The sequence below is a fragment of the Micropterus salmoides genome, unplaced genomic scaffold (assembly GCF_014851395.1).
Source record: "Micropterus salmoides isolate LMB-PRFRI ecotype aquatic unplaced genomic scaffold, ASM1485139v1 Ms_hic_scaffold_2, whole genome shotgun sequence".
Classification (NCBI taxonomy): Eukaryota; Metazoa; Chordata; class Actinopteri; order Centrarchiformes; family Centrarchidae; genus Micropterus; species Micropterus salmoides.
Genome location: NW_024041150.1, coordinates 11776555 through 11797531, shown reverse-complemented (window position 1 = coordinate 11797531; position 20977 = coordinate 11776555). Strand labels below are relative to the sequence as shown.

At 40.8% G+C, this 20977-nt stretch overlaps 1 protein-coding gene across 1 annotated transcript in view; it reads right to left on the bottom strand.

Annotated features, from left to right (window-relative positions):
* Positions 1-17665, bottom strand: part of adam19a (ADAM metallopeptidase domain 19a) — a 210938-nt gene extending 193273 nt beyond the window's left edge. The window contains exon 1 of the mRNA XM_038731082.1: positions 17473-17665. Coding sequence (XP_038587010.1) covers positions 17473-17602 — 130 coding nt within the window. The 5' untranslated portion in view covers positions 17603-17665. The remainder of the gene's footprint in view (positions 1-17472) is intronic.
* Between the last annotated feature and the right edge of the window lie 3312 nt (positions 17666-20977).

Below are 20977 nucleotides of genomic sequence, written 5' to 3'. Positions count from 1 at the left end.
AGAACAGATGGTAGGTAGGGTGATGGTACAAGGCAGGCCTGGAATTAAGTCATTTTTTGGGTAAGGCCACTTTGACCTTGATAAATACAAATTTATTTTTGCGCCCAAAATGTAGGACACCAAGGCGTAAACCAATGGTGCAATAACAATATACAGTGTTTCCCCTAGGATTTATTTTCAGGGGGGGCTGTCACAGATGCGGCGCATAAATTAATGCCTGTTTATGCCCATTACATTCTCCGTTCCTCTTTGACATTTTTACCACTAAAGTTACCACCTCTTGATGGGTCAAAATCAATTCATTTGATACATCATGCAATATAGAAATACTGAAATGTATGTGCATTTATGGGGGAAATTCACAATGAATGAATTGTTGCAATCCATGTATTGTAAATTGTCCTGTATCAAATTGGTTACGACATTACAGTCTCCACATGCTGCTGAGCACACAGTAACAAGTTGGTCTGAAAGAGGCTGCTCTCATGTGGGCAGCGTTCCTCCTTGTTTACAAAGCCTGACTAAACATATCTTTTTTTATTTTTCAGAATATCTGACTCCGTCCATACAGTCACAAAGTCTACAACAAGTTTGCGTCCTGCATCCAAAGACGATCTTTGTTAAACCAGAGTTGCCTCCGCCTTCTTTGTTGTGGCCTGAGAGCCGGGGTCATAACAATGTTTTCATCGCCCAATATCTGATTTTAGCATAACTGAAGAAAGCTCCATCAGGAGGTAGTAACTTTAGCTTTAAAAATGTTGAAGAGGTACGGAGGAGGTGATGAGCCTAAACAGGAAGTCACCATGTATCCGTAACACACCCGCTCCATGACACAGGGGTCAAACACCCCTACTGAAAAAACTCGTAGGGCAAAACACTGGAATGTATTAAATAATTGGATGTGCCACGACTTCCTTTAGCTACAAAAATACAGACAATACTAAAAGAAGAAGAAGATATATGTCACAAAGTCTACAACAAGTTTGCATCCTGCGAACCTTGATTCAAGATTTTTCTGTCAAAATCTAAAAGTAATGTTTATTTATTATTTTGTTGGTGGCTTTTAAACACACAGTGGGGAGAACAAGTATTTGATACACTGCTGATTTTGCAGGTTTTCCTACTTACAAAGCATGTAGAGGTCTGTAATTTTTATCATAGGTACACTTCAACTGTGAGACAGAATCTAAAACAATAAATCCAGAAAATCGTATTTTTTTTAAATAATTTGCATTTTATTGCAGGACACAAGTATTTGATACATCAGAAAAGCAGAACTTAATATTTGGTACAGAAACCTTTGTTTGCAATTACAGAGATCATACGTTTCCTGTAGTTCTTGACCAGGTTTGCACACAATGCAGCAGGGATTTTGGCCCACTCCTCCATACAGACCTTCTCCAGATCCTTCAGGTTTCAGGGCTGTCGCTGGGCAATACGGACTTTCAGCTTCCTCCAAAGATTTTCTATTGGGTTCAGGTCTGGAGACTGGTTAGGCCACTCCAGGACCTTGAGATGCTTCTTACGGAGCTACTCCTTACTTGCCCTGGCTGTGTGTTTCGGGTCATCATGCTGGAAGATCCAGCCACGACCCATCTTCAATGCTCTTACTGAGGGCAGGAGGTTGTTGGCCAAGATCTCGCGATACATGGCCCCATCCATCCTCCTCTCAATACGTCCTGTCCCCTTTGCAGAAAAGCATCCCCAAAGAATGACGTTTCCACCTCCATGCTTCACGGTTGGGATGGTGTTCTTGGGGTTGTACTCATCCTTCCTCTTCCTCCAAACACGGGGAGTGGAGTTTAGGCCATAAAGCTCTATTTTTGTCTCAGACCACATGACCTTCTCCCATTCCTCCTCTGGATCATCCAGATGGTCATTGGCAAACTTCAGATGGGCTTGGACATGCGCTGGCTTGAGCAGGGGGACCTTGCGTGCGCTGCCGGATTTTAATCCATGACGGCGTAATGTGTTACTAATAGTTTTCTTTGAGACTGTGGTCCCAGCTCTCTTCAGGTCATTGACCAGGTCCTGCCGTGTAGTTCTGGGCTGATCCCTCACCTTCCTCATGATCACAGATGCCCCACGAGGTGAGATCTTGAATGGAGCCCCAGACAGAAGGAGATTGACCGTCATCTTGAACTTTTTCCATTTTCTAATAATTGTGCCAACAGTTGTTGCCTTCCCACCAAGCTGCTTGCCTATTGTCCTGTAGGCCATCCCAGCCTTGTGCAGGTCTACAATTTTATCCCTGATGTCCTTACACAGCTCTCTGGTCTCTGCCATTGTGGAGAGGTTGGGGTCTGTTTGATTGAGTGTGTGGACAGGTGTCTTTTATACAGGTAATGAGTGGAGAACAGAGGGCTTTTTAAAGAAGAACAGGTCTGTGAGAGCCGGAATTCTTACTGGTTGGTAGGTGATCAAATACTTATGTCACGCAATAAAATGCAAATAAAAAAATCATACAATGTGATTTTCTGGATTTTTGTTTTAGATTCTGTCTCACAGTTGAAGTGTACCTATGCTAAAAATTACAGACCTCTACATGCTTTGTTAGTAGGAAAAGCTGCAAAATCAGCAGTGTATCAAATACTTGTTCTCCCCACTGTACATGGCATAACATGATAATTGTGATAAGGGACCGGAATAGGCCGGTTTTCAGCTTAATCACCCATGACCAGTAACCGGTCCAAATGCAGAGAAATACATAGAAAGACAGGCTATCTGGTATTACGTTAGAAGACGCAGACACGCTGACTATTTTACAAGAGGATCCTACTAAAGAAAGCATTTTACAATTAATAAAAGTTATCTTGTTGTTTCTACACCTTGATTAGTGTCCACCTGCAGTAAATTTAATTGGTTGGACATGATTCAGAATGGCACATACCTGCCTATATAAAAGGTTTCACAGGTAAAGCTGGCAGTCTGCAAATTATTTTGCTTGAAATGCCCATCCCTACTGGAAACATCACAAACTGGCATGTAGGCATGGGGATCCATACCCGGTGTTAAAAGGATACTGTTCCAAAATTCCTCAAAACCTGAAAATCAATAAGGTCCGAGGTTATCAATACTGATATCAAGACTAGCAGGTCCGCTAATGTAACTCTATGCCTTGAGAGTCAAATCTGATTTAACGTGAAGCAATGTTTTTAATGATGGCACAAAAACACTGTATTAAAGAGGTGGTATTCTGCTCATTTTCAGGTTCAAAATCTTAATTAGGGGTTGTACCAGAACAGGTTTACATGGTTTAATTTTAAAAACAAAACACCATATTTTTCTCTCTTGAGCTACAGAGTGATGCATCTTACTTGTACAAAATCTTTGTTGGGAGTTGCACATGTGCAGTTCCCAGGTAAGGATTACTAACCAATCAGAAGCAGAGGAGAAGAGCAGGTCGTAAGAAACAAGGTAGTGTGATCCAAATCAAAGCCGCTTCATACTGCGACTGTAACCTAGCAGATGGTATTAGTTAAGTTACTCACAAGTCCACAACCACACAACATCATTGTTGCACATCTTACCATCAGGACTAAACGTTGAACTGTTGCCGGTGTTCTGACGATCTCTGCTGCCTTGCCGAAAAATGCTACGATAGCGCAAATCGATAGACTCGACTCTACTCGGCCCTGCTCCGTTTTCCACTGCAGATAGTACCCAGAGATAGTACGTAGCTTGTTGTCATAGCGACGCCACACACAACTGCCGCGATGTTCAATGCGACACACACACCAGCGATCCACACAGCTTTCTCTTTTTTAAGTTAAAACGTTTCAACATTCCTCAGAATGTAAAGACAGATAAGCGGTATGAAAACCTTCCAGCTGTGTTTTCCTCTGCCGTTGTTGCTGCAGCGGTCTGTGTGACGGCGGGAGCAGAGTGCTCTGTGAGCGGGCGGCTGGCCGGCCTCACACGCTCCTCCCGCGGGTCACAGCAGGCTTCCCCCGCAGCCACTTGCGGAGCTCCTCAACTCCGAAAATATTCAAGCACATTTTTGTTCCACCATCACTTCTCGTATAACTGTCAATATTCGAAATCTACACAGCTGATTTCTCACCTCAAAACTTCTCCATAAGAAAAACTGTAAGATATAAAACTTTCTGTTGCTGGCCTCTGTCTGGCGCACACAGTGATGATGCAGTGAAAAGTGAATATTCTCTCTGACCAATCAACAGTCTGTCGTGTTTTCACGTTACATGTTAGTATCCCTCAGCTCGCTTGGAACCTCGATGAAGGTGAGGCGATACGAAAAAAAGTACCTGGAAGCAGGAACAGGTACAACATTTCTACAATGTAAAACCAAACAAAGGCGAGTCGGCCTCCGCTCAGACTAGCTTGGTTTGAGGGCGTGCCTGACCCCGCTAGTCGCTTGGCAAGCTTTATGACGCGTTTTCATTGTGACGTCACAAGTAAAGGAAGTGAAGGGCTGAACTACAAACAACCTGTTTTCAGTTTAGAGCAGAGTTTTCTGTGGGAGATGGGAACTCCCTTTGGGCTTTTTCACTTTGCAAACCTATTACATGCACAAAAAAGAGATAACTCAATAAAGGAGAGGGGAAAAGCCAAAAAGCAGAATACCACCTCTTTAAACCAGGCCCGGGACTGTACATCATCAGGCTGCAGCCTCTGCTGCTCTCTGTTGGCTCACACACACACACACACACACACACACACACACACACACACACACACACACACACACACACAGCGCCCAACAGAGCCAGAGGCTGCGCCGTCGCAGTGGAGACTGTGTAGTTAAGTTAGCTCCAAAATACTCGAGTTGACGACAGCGACGCTAAGGTAACCAGATTTCTGAAATGAAAGCCGGGGACATTTTTGGTTTGCTGGTCAGTATGTCATTAAAAAATATAATGTTACTATACGACGATTTTGGTTTTATAAGCTGTCTCTTCTAAATGAAATCATGTCATTTTATGTGTTGTTTGGGCCATTTAAAGGTATTTAAACAGATAAAAAAGACTGGATTGGTTGGTACACAGCAAGTAAAATAATGTAGAATCTTAAGGATAATTGCAAAATAGATCATGTCTTTATTTTATATATAACTCAGCAGTAAGTCATGTTAATTATAGGCTACAGTCTTAGACATAGGCCTACCAAACACATAATCCATACGCAACAACAGGCTTCTATTATTGCCTATAATCACGTAGCCTAAATGTCAGACCTGATTACATTATATACTGCAAACACTTTTTGTGATTTTGTGACAATTGTAATTATTCTCTTAAAAGAACCGTTAAAGTTTCCCAACATACCTTTGCTATTGCCACGGACATAAAGTGGTGTTTATTTAGACATTATGTCTGTTTGATCCATGAACAGTATGGCATGATCCAGATAAAAGCAGCTGTCCACATAAAGATACAGTCCGATAACGTTACATGCTGCGCACGCTCCCACAGACGGCAATCAGTTTTCGGCGAACAATCACTTTTCCACACGACACCTGTATGCTCTGCTGTCCAGACTTTCTGGCCTCGTAAAATCTGATTTCAGGTCTTTTAACACCTTATACAATCTATGATTAACACAATCAGATTTCCGGGGGCCGGTCCAGACGGGGACAGGCCATCAAAACCGGGGACTGTCCTCGGAAAATGAGGACGTCTGGTCACCCTAAGCTACGCTCCTTACTGTAAGCAGGCTACGTGTAATAAAACCTTTGTGAGTGAAAATACATTACTATATCAACACACCTGTGTGTAAGGTAAACATGTAGAAAGGGTTAATTTAATCATCTCTGTCCTCAGTCTGTCATCCTGTTTGTTTTATACAACGTTAGCTTGGCAGTTAGCCAAATGTTAAAATCAAGCTAGAGCATAGACTGTTCTGTAACGTTAGTCTTAAAATCTGGCACATTGTTGTAAACCCAGCTGCTAGCTGAGACAAACCAGCTGCTCCTCCTTCTACCAGGTAACATTACTTCCAGGCAGTGAATACATACATACATACATACATACATACATACATACATCATGCACACTTCCATATTAGGTTTTATCACTAGTGACATGTCATGTCAATATATAACAACGTTATCGTGCAGATCGTAGTAAAGTATCGATAGTAGTACCAATAAAGAATCGGATCATTAAGCAGACTCAATAGGGGTATCAGGAAAGAGTTACAGGAGTATCCGCTGCCTTTCCTCAGGCTGAGGGACTCCTCAATTCACCTTCTGCAGTCCACCAGTACTTTTCTGTTATTGTTTTGGGGGTTTTGAGTGTAGCATGAAGAGACTACAGCTCACATTTGTTGTAGAACCCCGTGTTGTCTGATGAATAAATAAACCTTGAAAAAAATTCTGCTGAAGGTTAGCCAGCATAATTCTAGAAGAAGTGGAAGATGAAGGACAACCAGGACTCTTCCTAAAGCCAGGCGTCCAGCCAAACTGAGCAATCAAGGGAGAATGGCCTTGGTAAAAGAGGTGACCAAGAACCCAATAGTCACTCTGGCTGCTCCAGAGATCCTGTGTGGAAATAGGAGAAACTTCCAGAAGGACAACCATTCCACCAATCTGGGCTTTATGGCAGAGTGGCCAGACAGAAGCCTCTCCTCAGTGAAAGACACATGAAAGCCCAGATGATGGATGGAGTTTGCAAAAAGTTAGATAGTCTAAAGTCCGAACCATCCAAAAAAAGCTTTCACACCAGAAACGAACCGTACCATGGTTCCAGTTTGATCCGGACAGAGAGTACCTCTTTTCGTCGGACCAAATTGCATCTGTTTGGTCCGGACTGTGGTCCGGGGGAAGGTTTGACACCTGCAAACTGAAAAGTCCTAAATCCGGACCCAACGAGGTAGGTGTGAAAGCCCCCTCAGACTGTGAGAAACAAGATCTGGTCTGAGAAAAACCAACATTGAAAAGTTTAGCCTCATTTCTGAGCATCATGTCTGCAGGAAACTAGGAACTGCTCATCACCTGTGCAATACCATCCTAACCATGAAGCATGGTGGTGGAAGCATCATGCCGTGGGACTGGTCAGGGTGGACAGGAAGCTGAATGGAGCAAAGTACTGAGAAATCCTTGATGAAAACCTGTACCAGAATACTCGGGACCTCAGACAGGGCTAAAGGTTCATTTTAGCAGCCCAGACAAGGCAGGAGTAGCTTAGGGACAACACTGTGAATGTCCTTGAGATGCCCAGCCAGAGCCCAGACTTGAACCTACAAACATCTCTGGACAGGCCAGAAAACAGCTGTCCGCCAACGGCCCCCATCCAACCTGACAGAGCATGAGAGGATCTGCAGAGGAGAATGGCAGATAATCCCCAAATCCAGGTGTGCAAAGCTTGTCTTGTCATAGCCAAGAAGACTTGATGCAGCAATGACTGCCAAAGGTGCAGTTTCTGCCACTCTTAGTGGTATGAAAGCAAATTTGACCAAACCTACATTTACTGCACATATAATTTAGTAACTCATAAAACTAGAAGTAACTCTTTAGAAACATTATGAAAGATATGTGATATTCAGTGTACAAACATTTGGAGAAATGTACACTAGATCTAGTAGCTTAGTTATCTGTCGGTAGAGGGACTTTTTCTCACTTCATCATAAAAGGGGTTACAAACTTCACATGATGTAGACCTACATTACACTCCATCCTGGCATGGAGACTGGTAGCATTAGACGTAACAGGAAGCACTCAGAAACACCGCTCTCTGGCAGCCCTTCACCTACACACCACAGACCCACAATAAGCATAAACATTACACTTGGGATATGAATAATGACTAAAAGAAGCCCACACAGCAGACCAGAAAGGACCTTGCACAGTATTTCTGTGGGTGTTACAAATAACAGCCATGCAATCTTGTTACATTTCAACCAAAATATTCTTCAAGGGTCTGACCGGCTTGGTGTTTGCTGTTCGAAAATGAGGTGGTGTGAAAAGGTGAGCCGGGCATTGTCGAGGAACGTTTCACTAATGAAACTTTGCCTGTTTGGAGGTCGAGCCACAACAGTTCTGCCGACTGCGCAGGCAGTCCCTGCTCCTCACCCCCCACTCCCCACCCCCCCTCCCGGAAATAACAGCCCACTCTTTCAAGAGCTCTCAAATGATTCCAAACAGATTCCCGTGGGCTCAGAGAACAGGCCTTGCATCGCAAAAGCATATGGAGCACAGGCCCTGGGCAGACTGCTCTCAGTGCCCAGCAAATGGGCCGTGCTGCAGGCAGATATTGTAGAGGAAACTGCTGAGCACAAGGTTTAATTGAATCCCGGCAGAGCAAAAGTGCATTAGGAGTTCAGCTTTTTTAACCTTTTGATGACATGTCTAAGAGAGTGTGAGAAAACTGACAAGGAGAGTAATCAGGAAGGATGCAGACTACAGAGCATGTTAACAACAGGAAGCAACATGGAGTTAGGTAACAATCCTTTGAGCAGCACACTAAGAACTCACACAGATGTGCAAACCTACACAAGTGACTATAGCTGACATCAGGGAATTGTATGAGGCAGACCATTACTCAGCCAACTAATCACTACCTATTTAAAATATAGTGCGCTACATTTATTGTCCGCCATTTTATTTCAGTATAGGAGTGTATAAATGTATCCACTTTATTTTTTATTTATTTTTTATTGACTTTATTGAGAACATTATCATATACATACAACATATAAAGACAACATTTCATTGTCCAGGGGTACAAAAATAATTTAACATTCATTATGCTTTCTGACGAAAAAGTCCAGGTTAGTTTTAGGTTGAGTTCTCGAGTTCCAGTGTCACTTCCATGAGATCATAAGTGTTGAATATAGTTGTACAGTCCTTTGAGCTTTGCAGAGTCCATATATGCATCTAGTTCACTGATAAAGACACGGAAGAATGGTTTAGAACCAGTGAATTTACATTTGTGGATATTGTACTTGGCAAGTAAGAATAACAGATTTGTTATGAAATATAGGCCTTTTTATCCTCCCTGAAATCAAAAACGCCAAAGAAAACATCCATAAAACGAAACAAAATATCCAGAGTGAAATGAGTTTGAATGAACTCCAACATGTCTGACCAGAATTTCTCAGCGTGACAACAGTTCCAAAATAAATGGGAATCATTTTCCTCTGCAGCTTTACAGAATGAACACTCAGTATCAATATTCAATTTATTTCTTTAAAAGAAAGATTTTACTGGGTAGAATGACTTTAAATTTAACTTCTCTCACTATATTAGTAAGCAAATATTAAAAATTTTAATATTTAAGCCCTAATGGAATGATGTCATGACATCAGGCCATGATGTCACAACTAGGACTACAGCTCACAACTTTTTTAGTCATCAAGTATTCTACAGATTAATTTATTGAATTATTGGGTAATTGTATAAGAAATACTTTTGCTTGGCACACCCTGGTACCAGGATCAGCTGTGTAACTCATATCACTATAATGTTACAACCCAAACTCCCGGACTAACCAGTCAGAGAACAATAACAACAAATGCACATTCATACATTTACAAGAATTATGGCTTAGCTTTGCTAGCCGTCATCTCAAATAGCAATCATGATTTACGTTAAATGCTAACATTTCCGTTAACTTGTGTCGGGTCCTCTACGTGGACTCGCTCCCGATGCGTAGACCGGGTGCTTTCCAATTTTGAAGCATTACAGTCGTGCTGTTAGGTTAGTTCTGTTTTACAGCAGACACACTGTGCAGAGCGGTTGTTTTCTTTTGGCTTAAAATGATCCCATACTTTGGACACTTTCTGTCTTTTTCAATGGCGTCCCTCGCCATTTTCTCTCACCTCTTCCACTTTTCAATCCGTGCCATCAAATCACATCATCCCATGATGCCCACAGCATAGGCGCATTGTGCGACAGTAATAAGCATCCGTGCAAAATAGTGCGCTGTGCAGTTATATGGCTTAAATATGCAAACAGGGTATGATGTAACATCAGGTAATGATGTCATGAGATCAGCTGAGCGTATGATCAACCACCTAACTGAAAAGTCCTTACATTAGGTTATGACCTTTAATTGAGCCACCTGATCTAAATGTTTGACAGTCTGCAATCTAGCAATCTAAAATTTTTCAAATGTATCTGAACTCAACTAAGATGTGTGTACAATGCAACATCCACCTACACATTTGTCTAAGTGGGCCAAAATAAACACTCAGAGTGAAATAAAAGTCTTGTCAATTCTGCTAAGGTAAAACATACTGCCCACTGAAATGTACTGCATTTACCTTGAGGCAAGAAACACTGGAGTAAAACATTTAGAAAGAATGCGTCAGTCGGTTACATTTGTGGGCGAGGCATGAGTAGTGTTTCACTAAATCACTACATGCACAAAGAAGCGGTGTATTGACAATAAGAAATGGAGAAGTTGGAATTTTAGTGGCTCAGTTTCTGTGAAAGGGTCACAGATCTGCTTGATAATATCAGATTTTAAAATGCATTATCTAAAGCCTATGATAGAGGGAACAAAACTGAATTGTGATGACTGAAGAGTCCTTGACTCACTCCTCTCAGCTATCAGTACAGGTTTATCCATGTAAAGGCCTAGAATACAAAAACTGTAACTCCTGATCTGCATGACTGACTACAGTCAGTTTGTCGAGCAGAAATGTTGGACTCAGCTTGTATTTAATTATACTGCAAGCTGAATTAATTACAAGCTGTAAACACAACATCTGACATAGTATCACTATTCCCTACCATATTAAATAGAAATGTTGTTACATGTATTATTCTCTGGAGGATAAACTAAGTAATGGCATTTCTAAATTATTTCTAACATACAGGTAGGGCTGGGCGGTATATCATGTATATTTCAAAAGAGATATGAAATTAGACAATACTGTTTATACTGATATATTTTGATGTTGAGTTAATTCATGTTTCCGTAAAGTCCTGCCAGCGTTTGCTTCTCTCTCTCTCTCTCTCTCTCTCTCTCTCTCCCTCCCTCACCGCGCAGCCCCGCCCCTCCCTCTGCGTCTGCACGCAGCCGTCTGCTCACAAGATGGAGGGAGACGCAGTGCTGGTCAACACTGTTAAAGACTTGGGGTGCGTTTCCCGAACAACCATGAAAGGTAGCATTGAACTATCTTGGTACAATGCATCGTTAAACTAACCAACACCTGAAGTACGACCGTTTCCCAAAACTGTCGTACCTTGTTGGTATCCCCGTGGTTTGAACTAACTTAGTTTGAACCAACGTAGTTCGAACTAACATGTTTCCAGTATTTGTTCGTCTGACTTTCACAGCAGGAAACTGACAAAACGTTGTGATATTCTGTCTAAATATGTCAGTGGCTGATATTAAGTGACATTATTATGCTAACTTATTATTTAGTCTTTTCATACCATAGTCGTACCGGCAATAACAAGAATATCAACAATAGTGTTAAAACAATCAACAATATAAATAATATATACCCTAATCATTTTATTTAGCCTACATATGGGCTATAACATTTGTATAGCAATAGCAAAATCCATCCATCCATCCATCATCAACCGCTTATCCTGCGTACAGGGTCGCGGGGGGCTGGAGCCAATCCCAGCTGACATTGGGCGAAAGGCGGGGTACACCCTGGACAGGTCGCCAGTCCATCGCAGGGCGCAATAGCAAAATTTTAGAAGAAAAAATTAAGAACTATTAGTGATTCCAAGACATTTAGTAAAACAGGTTTAATCTGCAAGTATCTTCATTTCAATACTTTAACTCTATTATGAATCCCTTGGTCGCAAACAATTTGAAGGTGTTGAGAATATCTCAGCGATAAGAGGCCGGGCTTGAGATCGTTACCTATTGAGACAGACACGGGTTCAACTCCCGTGAGTTCTCTATTTATCTTTATCCATCTGTTATAATGGCAACGACAGTACTTTCATGAATTTTATGCTGTCTCTTTTTATATTTCTGTTTGTAATGAAGACTAGAGAACACCCATCTTCCTCAGAGGCCTGGAAATCTCCGTTTTGTCCTTTAACCTTTGAACTGGTGACTAATATTAAATCAAGTTATTGTGAACAGATGGGTAATCTGTGAGAAAAACACCTGCTGTTTGTAGATGGTCTACTCTACAGATAGGCTACTTAGTACTGAAATAATGCAGCCCTACACATGACCCGACAAATACAAATATAAAAGAACTTTTTAAAAATATCTTCACCTTAAATATGTTTGTACAGCAGGATTATCTAACATTCCCTGCTTAAAACACATTTCATCCTCCTCCTAAGACCTGCATTTTCTGCTATCTGTGACGTAGTCACTGTGAACCACAGGTCAGGAGCTGTAGGTCCAACTATGCAACTTAACGACAGTTAAGAACGTTCGTCAGAACTCTGGTTTTGGGAACACCTGCGTCGCTTAACGATGGTTCGTACCATGTAAGTTACCAACTTAGTTACCTCCGTAGTTCGAACTAAGGTTTTGGGAAACTGTTGCGTCGCAACTGCATAGTTCCAACCAAGGAAGCTGCTGCCGTAGTTAGCAACCATGCTTTTGGGAAACGCACCCCTGGCTTGTAAAAAGAAAAGCACGGTTCATTCAGTGTTTCCCACACATACACTTTACTTCGGCGGGCCGCCCAGGTTAGGCGACACACTGTAGCATTTATCAGAGAAACAGTGATCACGTTACAAGTCGCGACACTGTGGATATTTTACATGAGCGGACCAGGTAAAGTAACTGTGAACACACCATCCATCCTTCCATCCAATCCCAGCTGACATCGGGCGAAAGGCGGGGTACACCCTGGACAGGTCGCCACTGTGAACACACCCGTCATCTGTTATTCGTTAGCTACCACGTTGGTTTTGTTTTGAAAGCCTGCGTCGTCAACACCTCTCCTCAACGTGCAGCTCAGCTACTGCTGTGAACGGAATCACGGGAGGAAAAGTTACTGATGGAGAAAGTCACCGAAGCGGACACACAGGGACAGAGAGACGGTAAAGCAGGTTTTCCACTGCTCGGTAACAGCTCGACTCTACTCACTTTTCTTTACATTCTGAGTAATGTTCAAATATTTTAACTTAAATCAAGAGACAGGTGTGTGTGTGTGTGTGTGTGTGTGTCGCATTGAACATTACGTGGCAGCAGTTGTGTGTGGCGTCGCTATGACGACCAGCTAGATTGAGGGGCGCTATCTCTGGGTACTATCTGCAATGGAAGACGGAGCACGGCCAAACCGAGTCGAGCTGGTACTGGTAAGGGAAAAACGACAGAAGAAGCGGGGAACTCTGAGGTGTTTGCAGCGGAGACGTTAGGTCTGTGAGTGGGAAGAGAAATGAAGGAGGCGAATTCAATGTGAGTGATACTTAAGATTTAGAATGAAGTATAATTAAAATGGTGAAATAAGAAACCGCTAAGTTACTAAAAATAGTAAAAACATGCCCACTAAAACCGCACCCCCCCCCATTCTAAACCATTCTTCCGTGTCTTTATCAGTGAACTAGATGCATATATGGACTCTGCAAAGCTCAAAGGACTGTACAACTATATTCAACACTTAATGATCTCATGGAAGTGACACTGGAACTCGAGAACTCAACCTAAAACACCATGCAGATGAATGGGCTGAAAACAACATATTATTGCACTTGTAGATGCCAGTACCTCCCTCAAACTTTGCTACACTTTTGTTTTAATGTGTTATTTTTTTGGGCTTTATTGCTGAAACACCACTGAATGATGTCTGTTGGACTTTGATTTAATGAGATATGCCATCATTGTTCAATTGGATCAGGAGATGTTGACGATGGCGACGGCTGCGCATGCAGATGCTGCGGCCTACATTTTTGTTTTTCTTTATTTCAGCTTTATTGCTGAAACACGTATTACTTATGACAGAAATAGTCATCGGATAAGGAAGATGGGGTTTGGATTAAAGAGCAGCAGACCTTCAGACAATCCACCCAACCAGATCAAGTGGACTAGGCCCCATTGTGGGAGCGGTGATCGACCCAGAGGAGAGGAAAGAGACACGGGATGGGAGTGTCAATGTTCAACATGAGCTACTCCCGTCTCGGTTGGTGCGAGCTTCCCCCGCCGCCACTTGCGTACTTCCTCAACTCTAAAAATGTTTACGCATATTTTCAATCCGCCAACAATTTTCGGAAATCTACCAGTACTTCTAGATCTACACAGTTGATTTCTTGCCTCAAAACTTCTCAGAAGTGGATTTAGAGATGAAATAACGTACGAAAATTGTAAAATATAGAACATTCTGTTACAATTCTCTCTGACCAATCAGTGGTCTGCAGTGTTGTCACATCACATTTTAGTATCGCCTCAGCTCGCTTGAAACCTCAGGTAGCAGGCACAAATTTTCCCAGATGGAAAACCAAAACAGGTGAGTCGAGGCAAGTCGAGCTGGAATGTTTTAAACTGAAATTCTGACCAAATCTTACACACTGTACCTTAATTCTCATCTATCAATATCAGCATCTGCCTCAAAAATTCTGTATTATTCTTATTAATATGCTGTGTAGTTATTACATGTTGCCATGTTGCTGACAACTGAAGTGAGACACTGTGACAGCACTAAGGTGTTCACTGTGACAGTGTTGTCAGATGATCAGTGGTTTAGTTTAAAAATGAACCGTTGATAGCAGATGGATGATGTGATGGTTGATGACTGTGGTTCTGCTGACTGCTGCAAATTAGCTCCCAGTTTTAATGGCACACAATAACTACTTTCCTGATGTCCATATTGTTTCTTTGGAGGGTATTTTTATGTAGGCAGTTGGAACAGAGGAACAGCCAATTATCACTGTTCTATTTAGAGAGTTTTTGGCCAGATTTAAGCTGCAGCCAATTAACTGGCACATTACTGGTTGACACCATGCTGCAAATGGAAATGCTGATACAAAATATCAGTGAAAAAAATAAAATAATATGGTAAAACATAAAGGGAGGAGGCAGAAAAGTGGCACAGTCCTCTTCTGTTGGACAGGCTGCCAGTTTCCAGCAGTGGGAAACAAGTGTGGGACTTATGGTATTATATATATAAAATATAACAATAGCACTAATTAACTGCTTAATAGTCTGCGCTCATATAGGACTCGTTAACAACAAACAAATTAACAAAAAATGTGTTGCTGTCAAAAAAATGAATAACTGCATTGTTAATTTAGTACTGTCATCTTTAATATCCTGCGATGGACTGGCGACCTGTCCAGAGTGTACCCCGCCTTTCGCCCGATGTAAACTGGGATTGGCTCCAGCCCCCCCGCGACCCTGTACGCAGGATAAGCGGTTGATGATGGATGGATGGACCTTCACTATCACATTATTTGTTTTTGTGAAATATCATGCCTCAGTATACCCCAAATTCTCAGCCACTATTGAAATTATAAATTACAATAAATAAAAAGGATTTATTTCAGGCCAGCAAAAACAAATAAAGCTGGTCAAAAAAATATATGTTCTTTCGTTATTTCGTTATGTTCTTTTCCACAGCATTAGTTTCATCCGTAGAACATAGGCATGTCATATTGATCACTCTGCTATTTTTAACAGAATTACTATTTGTATTCACTAATTATTACCAATCTTCTACTTCAACGATTTTTTAATCCTTGTTAAGTACAGCCCGACCGATATGGGATTTTTAAGACCAGTACCAATTTTGATAAATGATACATCGGCCGATTATCTTTATTTTGTGTTCTTTTTTCCAGAAACACATACCATCAACAGTCAGGGTGGCACAAACAGGTGACACAAGGTAATCAAGCAGACAGGACACAGGGCTCAAACTAACAGCTGACACAAGGAGCTTTCACACTGCTACTACTAACAATTTTCAGGTAATTAATGCATGTTTACACTTTATATGCTACTTTGGCTGTACCTACTCAAATTAAGTTAATGAAACTAACAACACATACCTTTTGATTACTTTGACTTTATTTTATCCCTTTTATTTGATTGTATTTTACTAATTTTATATTAATCTGTACTTTAGTCTTTTCAATGTTTTCATGCTCTTATCCTGTTTTTTTTGTATTATTCTTTACACTTGTTAAAGCACTTTGTAACTTGTTTTTGAAAAGTGCTCTACAAATAAGGATTATTATTATTATTATTACCTATAGGGATTAAATCAGCGATAGATGCTAATGCCTACAGTACAGTATCATAAGTGAAACAGTAGAAAGCAGTTGAGTGCAACACAAAGTGACCACGGTTAAAGTGCTGACACTGAACTACACAGCTGGCTGTTGTGTTAGATTGTATCTGACAGCACAAGTGTTCATGTTATTTGATGTTTTACTCATAGATTTGTGTTCTCTCACTGAAAACTCAGCCGTGTGTGTTAAAGTTTGTAGAGAAGCCAAACACACACACACAAACATGGATCTTAACTAGGCTACATTAACTCAGAACATCTTTTTTGAATGGGGGGTATTGTTTGAGTCTGACTTTGCCATGGGGTAGTTCAGTCCACATGACTGCAAGATGGGAAGGTGCTAAATACATTCGATTCACGTTTAATTGTCATTTCACTGAACAGTGAGCAACAGATTCCTATCAGGAGTTTACATTGTGATGGTTTCAGACTTTGTGATATAACTGGCTGAAATGTGGGCTACTCTGTCCCGGTCTGATGTGTTCCAGCATTTCTCTAAACTGCTGCCTTTTATGGACAACGCACAGAGGACAGGGCTGATTCTGCTGTTTGGCTGAAAAAAACTATTTTGAATATCTATGTTACTTGATTAGTCATTAAGTCTAAATAGATTGTTAACGTATTGTAGTTGTCCTTGTTGTTCTACAAACTTCTAGAATAAACCTTTGTTATGTGATTAACAGAAAGCCACTCGCTTCGATACGCGCTCAGATCAAGAAACGTTCACTGAAACACGTTTGAAAATTCTTACATTTTAATGTTGCATTGGATACAGTGAAATATAAATGCATTAGAAAGCACATGACTCCTTGCTTTTAGAACATCTAACGCCTTCCGTTAACTTCGGCATGAAAGCCACAACTCAATCATGTCAACTTTTAGAAGAGTTTCACCTAATTCCCCAGCTACTAGTTTAAGGAGGCGGTAGCTGAGGGAGTAACCAGAGACCCGGGATAAAAAGTAGAGTTATCACAGTGTTATTCTGTGGGTATGGTTTGCGTTTTGGATGCAGTCTATGGCAATCCGAAGAATGAATCCATGCTATTCGGGAAATGTGTCGTTCTAAGTGTGTCTTGCGCCTTTGTCTGACAGCAACGCGACATTAAACAGCCGGATTTCTTGATGGAATTTGGCGTAACAGCCCTCTTATTTGTATAACGGCTAATTACTCTAAGAAAAGTTGGAGTGCTATCCCACCAAACATCACCCGTTTCAACAACAAAAAAATCCGTTATACTGAATGTCACACTTTAAACATGTCATACATGGTTATCTATTGAGCTTTAGTGCTTCAACACGCAACTGGTAGACGCAGATGAAGAAGTTTCGCAGCATGTCCGCTCTTTTCTTTACCTTGTTCTCCAGTGTTTCCGCTGGCTCGTTCCAGTGTGCAGTTCAGCAATAGAAAAGAAAGAAAAACGAGCAGACGTCCACATTTTGCCGGTGATATTTGGGCATTTTTCTGCCTGTGTTTACTGTACATCCCTGTGACCCTCGGTACCGCCGACCGTCCTCCCTATCCTCGCCGCTGTTCAACTCTGCCTCCCTTTCTGCCTCCTCCGGCCGTCAAACACGGCAGACACACTACAGCACTTCCTGTCTAAACCATCAAAATAAAACAGTGACGTTCAAACATGCGTGCCACAGCTACAAGTGAACATTTCAGCAATGAGTGGGTCATATGCGATTATTTCTTTATTTTACAGCGATCGATTAACATTGTAATAAGTGGGTTAGTCTGTGCTTTTGCCAAAAAATAAAGAAGCAAACCCTGAGAATCACAGTGAGAGCAGTTGTCATTGGTAGACGTAATTTCAAGTAGGGCCCTAAGGCAGGTCAGCATCGCCTGCAAAATATTCATATAACAAGTCCCATTCAAAATGCTGAAAACAGCAGTATATGCTCAGAACGGAAATAAAACATGCCACGTTTCAATGGATGGGCTCTAAAGGAAGGAGAAAATGAGATGTATCATGTCTACCAGGAGTTTTTATGAGCTTTTTTATGCACATAATTTTAAGAGAACACTATTTTCAATATTGCATAGCCTATTTTATATGGCTTGACTCAACAGGATTGGGTAAGGTTCATGACACCCATGCAGAAGATGTTTGAGTTGTTTAAGGTGTCTATACCTCTGAACTCACAAATGACCTGTATTTACCCATTAATTAGAAGACAGTGAAGATGTGACTCTAAAAAGCTCAGCTCTGTGTGGGATTCAAAAGATTTCAAAACATAAGAGTTCTTATTATTTTAAATGTACACATGACATTAAACTAAAACTAAAATTTTAGTTGCCAAGCATTGGAAACTTTCTTTGCATAATCTGAGGTGTAAATGTTCTACTCAATTTTTATACTACTGTATACAGAATGTACACTTCATTTTCCCACTCCATTTTTTCTTGCCGTAAAAAAAAGGTTAAAAATGTGAGTTTGTGCGAGAAATTGAGTTCCAGCTCAGACAGGATAAATTGTAGGCAAAAGCTGGATAGTACACCTAAGTGACCCAGGTCTATGAATCATCAACTGTAATGCTAACATGCATTATTGCCCACTTGCTCGCTCCTGTCTGGTCTAATTCATATCAATAATGTCACTTATTCACTAAGCATGGGCTTCCTTAAAAAATGTATCTGTATGTCATGACATTTTAGACATTTATTTTGAAGTCAAAATCAACTATCATCCGGTAATAATCTCATTGCGTGTACGTTGACGGCACTTGGTGCCTGAGAAAACAAGGCATGGATTTGATTACTTGCTTTTCTTGTAAAATCATTCATCTGAATTCGGAAGATGCAGAAAGACTTGTCTGAGAGTAATCATCGTTTTTGTCACAAATGATTACAAATATAATAAAATATATCTTAAAATGTTGTTCAAGTTTCAGCATACAAGTTAATTTATCAATTGTAAATGTCATGAATGAATGAAAACATGACTTAAATCATCGTGCACCATATAGAAATGGTTGTGTCTTTGTCTTGAAACTGTTAATTTATTAGTTGAGTTTTAACATACAGTGCCATTACATTTGGGCATTTATGAGAGATAGTTGTCTTAATTAAGCACATTCAACATTTTGGGAAATACTATTTGTTTTCTTTCCAAGAGAGAGATGAGAAGATTGATCTTGATCTCTGTACGTAATGTATGGAGCTAGTGTCAGGAAATGGCTAGACTAGCTTAGCATAAAGACTGAAAGCAAGGCTAAAACAGCTAGCCTGCTTTTGTATGAAGTTCAAAAATACCAAAAGCTCTACACCTTACTAAAATCTCATTTGTTTAATCTATACACAAAGAGCGATGTTAAAACAAACAATTAGCCATGTTAACTGCAGAGTGCAGTAACTATGGGCAGCTTTCCAGAATCTTGTGTCCCAGTGAGGGTTGTCAGGTTTTGTACCATCATGCCTGTACCGAGACCAAAACGAAAACCTCTGCTCAAAGACCGTATCTGGCAACCTTCATTATAGATGAAGACACATCCCAGAAGTACAGGAAGGATGAATAAACCCAAAAGAAAAGTTGCCTTCAGCTTCTGCATGAAAAACCAGAATCACCTAAAAAAAACTGTATCCGACAAATGCAAAATAACAAATTGCCACATGAAGTTCTTAATTTGTGGCCTTAGGTACAGAAGCAGCTGGAGCTCTATTTTAATTCCAGGCATGCAACTCTTTGTGTGCTGAAGACCTTATCTCCAGTTCTGAGGTCTTTACACTGGTTTTCTGTCTGTCAGAGAATTGATTTCAAAATACTACTGTTGGGTTCTAAAGCACGGAATGGTTTAGAGCAAAAATATATTTCTGATTTTCTGCTACGTTATGAACCAACCAGACCTCTGGTGGTGGTCTGGGACAGGTCTGTTTTCTGTCCCCAGAGTCAAAACTAAACGAGGAGAAGCAGCGTTCAGTTTTTATGCTCCATATATCTGGAATAAACTGAGGAAAACTGCAGGTCTGCTGAAACTGTCAGTTCTTTTACCACTGCCTTTAATTACATCATATTTAAGGCTGGAGAATAATAACTTAAACTGCACTGTAACTTTTACTGTCCTGTTTTATCCTACTTTTATTTTTTATTTCACTCTTTTAAAAATTGTTTTATAACTCTTAAAAATTGCATTTCAGTGTCTTTTTTATATTTCACTGTTGCTTTTATGTTTTATTTAAAGCACTTTGAATTGCCTTGTTGTGGAAATGTGCTGTACAAATAAACTTGCCTTGTCTTGCCTTAGCAGCTGTTGGAAGGTGTGTTGTCTGTTTAAAGGGGCGAGCGCAGTGTGAGAGGAGGGTGGTGTGATGTCAGAAACGCAGCACAGCCTCCCTCTGTTCTATTGTGTATGAGTTATTGCTTATCAATTTACATAAAGTTACTGATGAGCATGAATAATGCATCACAGGGCACCACTTGCTGTTAGGTGCCATTTACTCACGTCCTAAGACCCCCCTGAATATTAACATTACTGGATGGAGAGGAATTTTATTGAAAAAGTAACAGCTCTCTGTATAGTGTAAAGACATTTCTAATGTTCAACATTAGTAAATTATACATTCAAAAAACTGCTGGGTTAAAAAATAACATAACTTGAACCCCACCACTGGGTGACTACGGGACAGAACACACACTGCCATGATACTTTTATATTTATTATTAATAATAATAATAATGATAATCAATTCTTCTGGGAAGGCTTTCTACAAGTTTGTCTGTGGGAATCTTTGCCCATTCATCTAGAAGCGCATTTGTGAGGACAGACAGACACAGATGTTGGACGAGAGGGCCTGGTTCGCAATGTCCGTTCTAGTTCATCTCAAAGGTGTTCGATTGGGGTCAGGACTCTGTGCAGG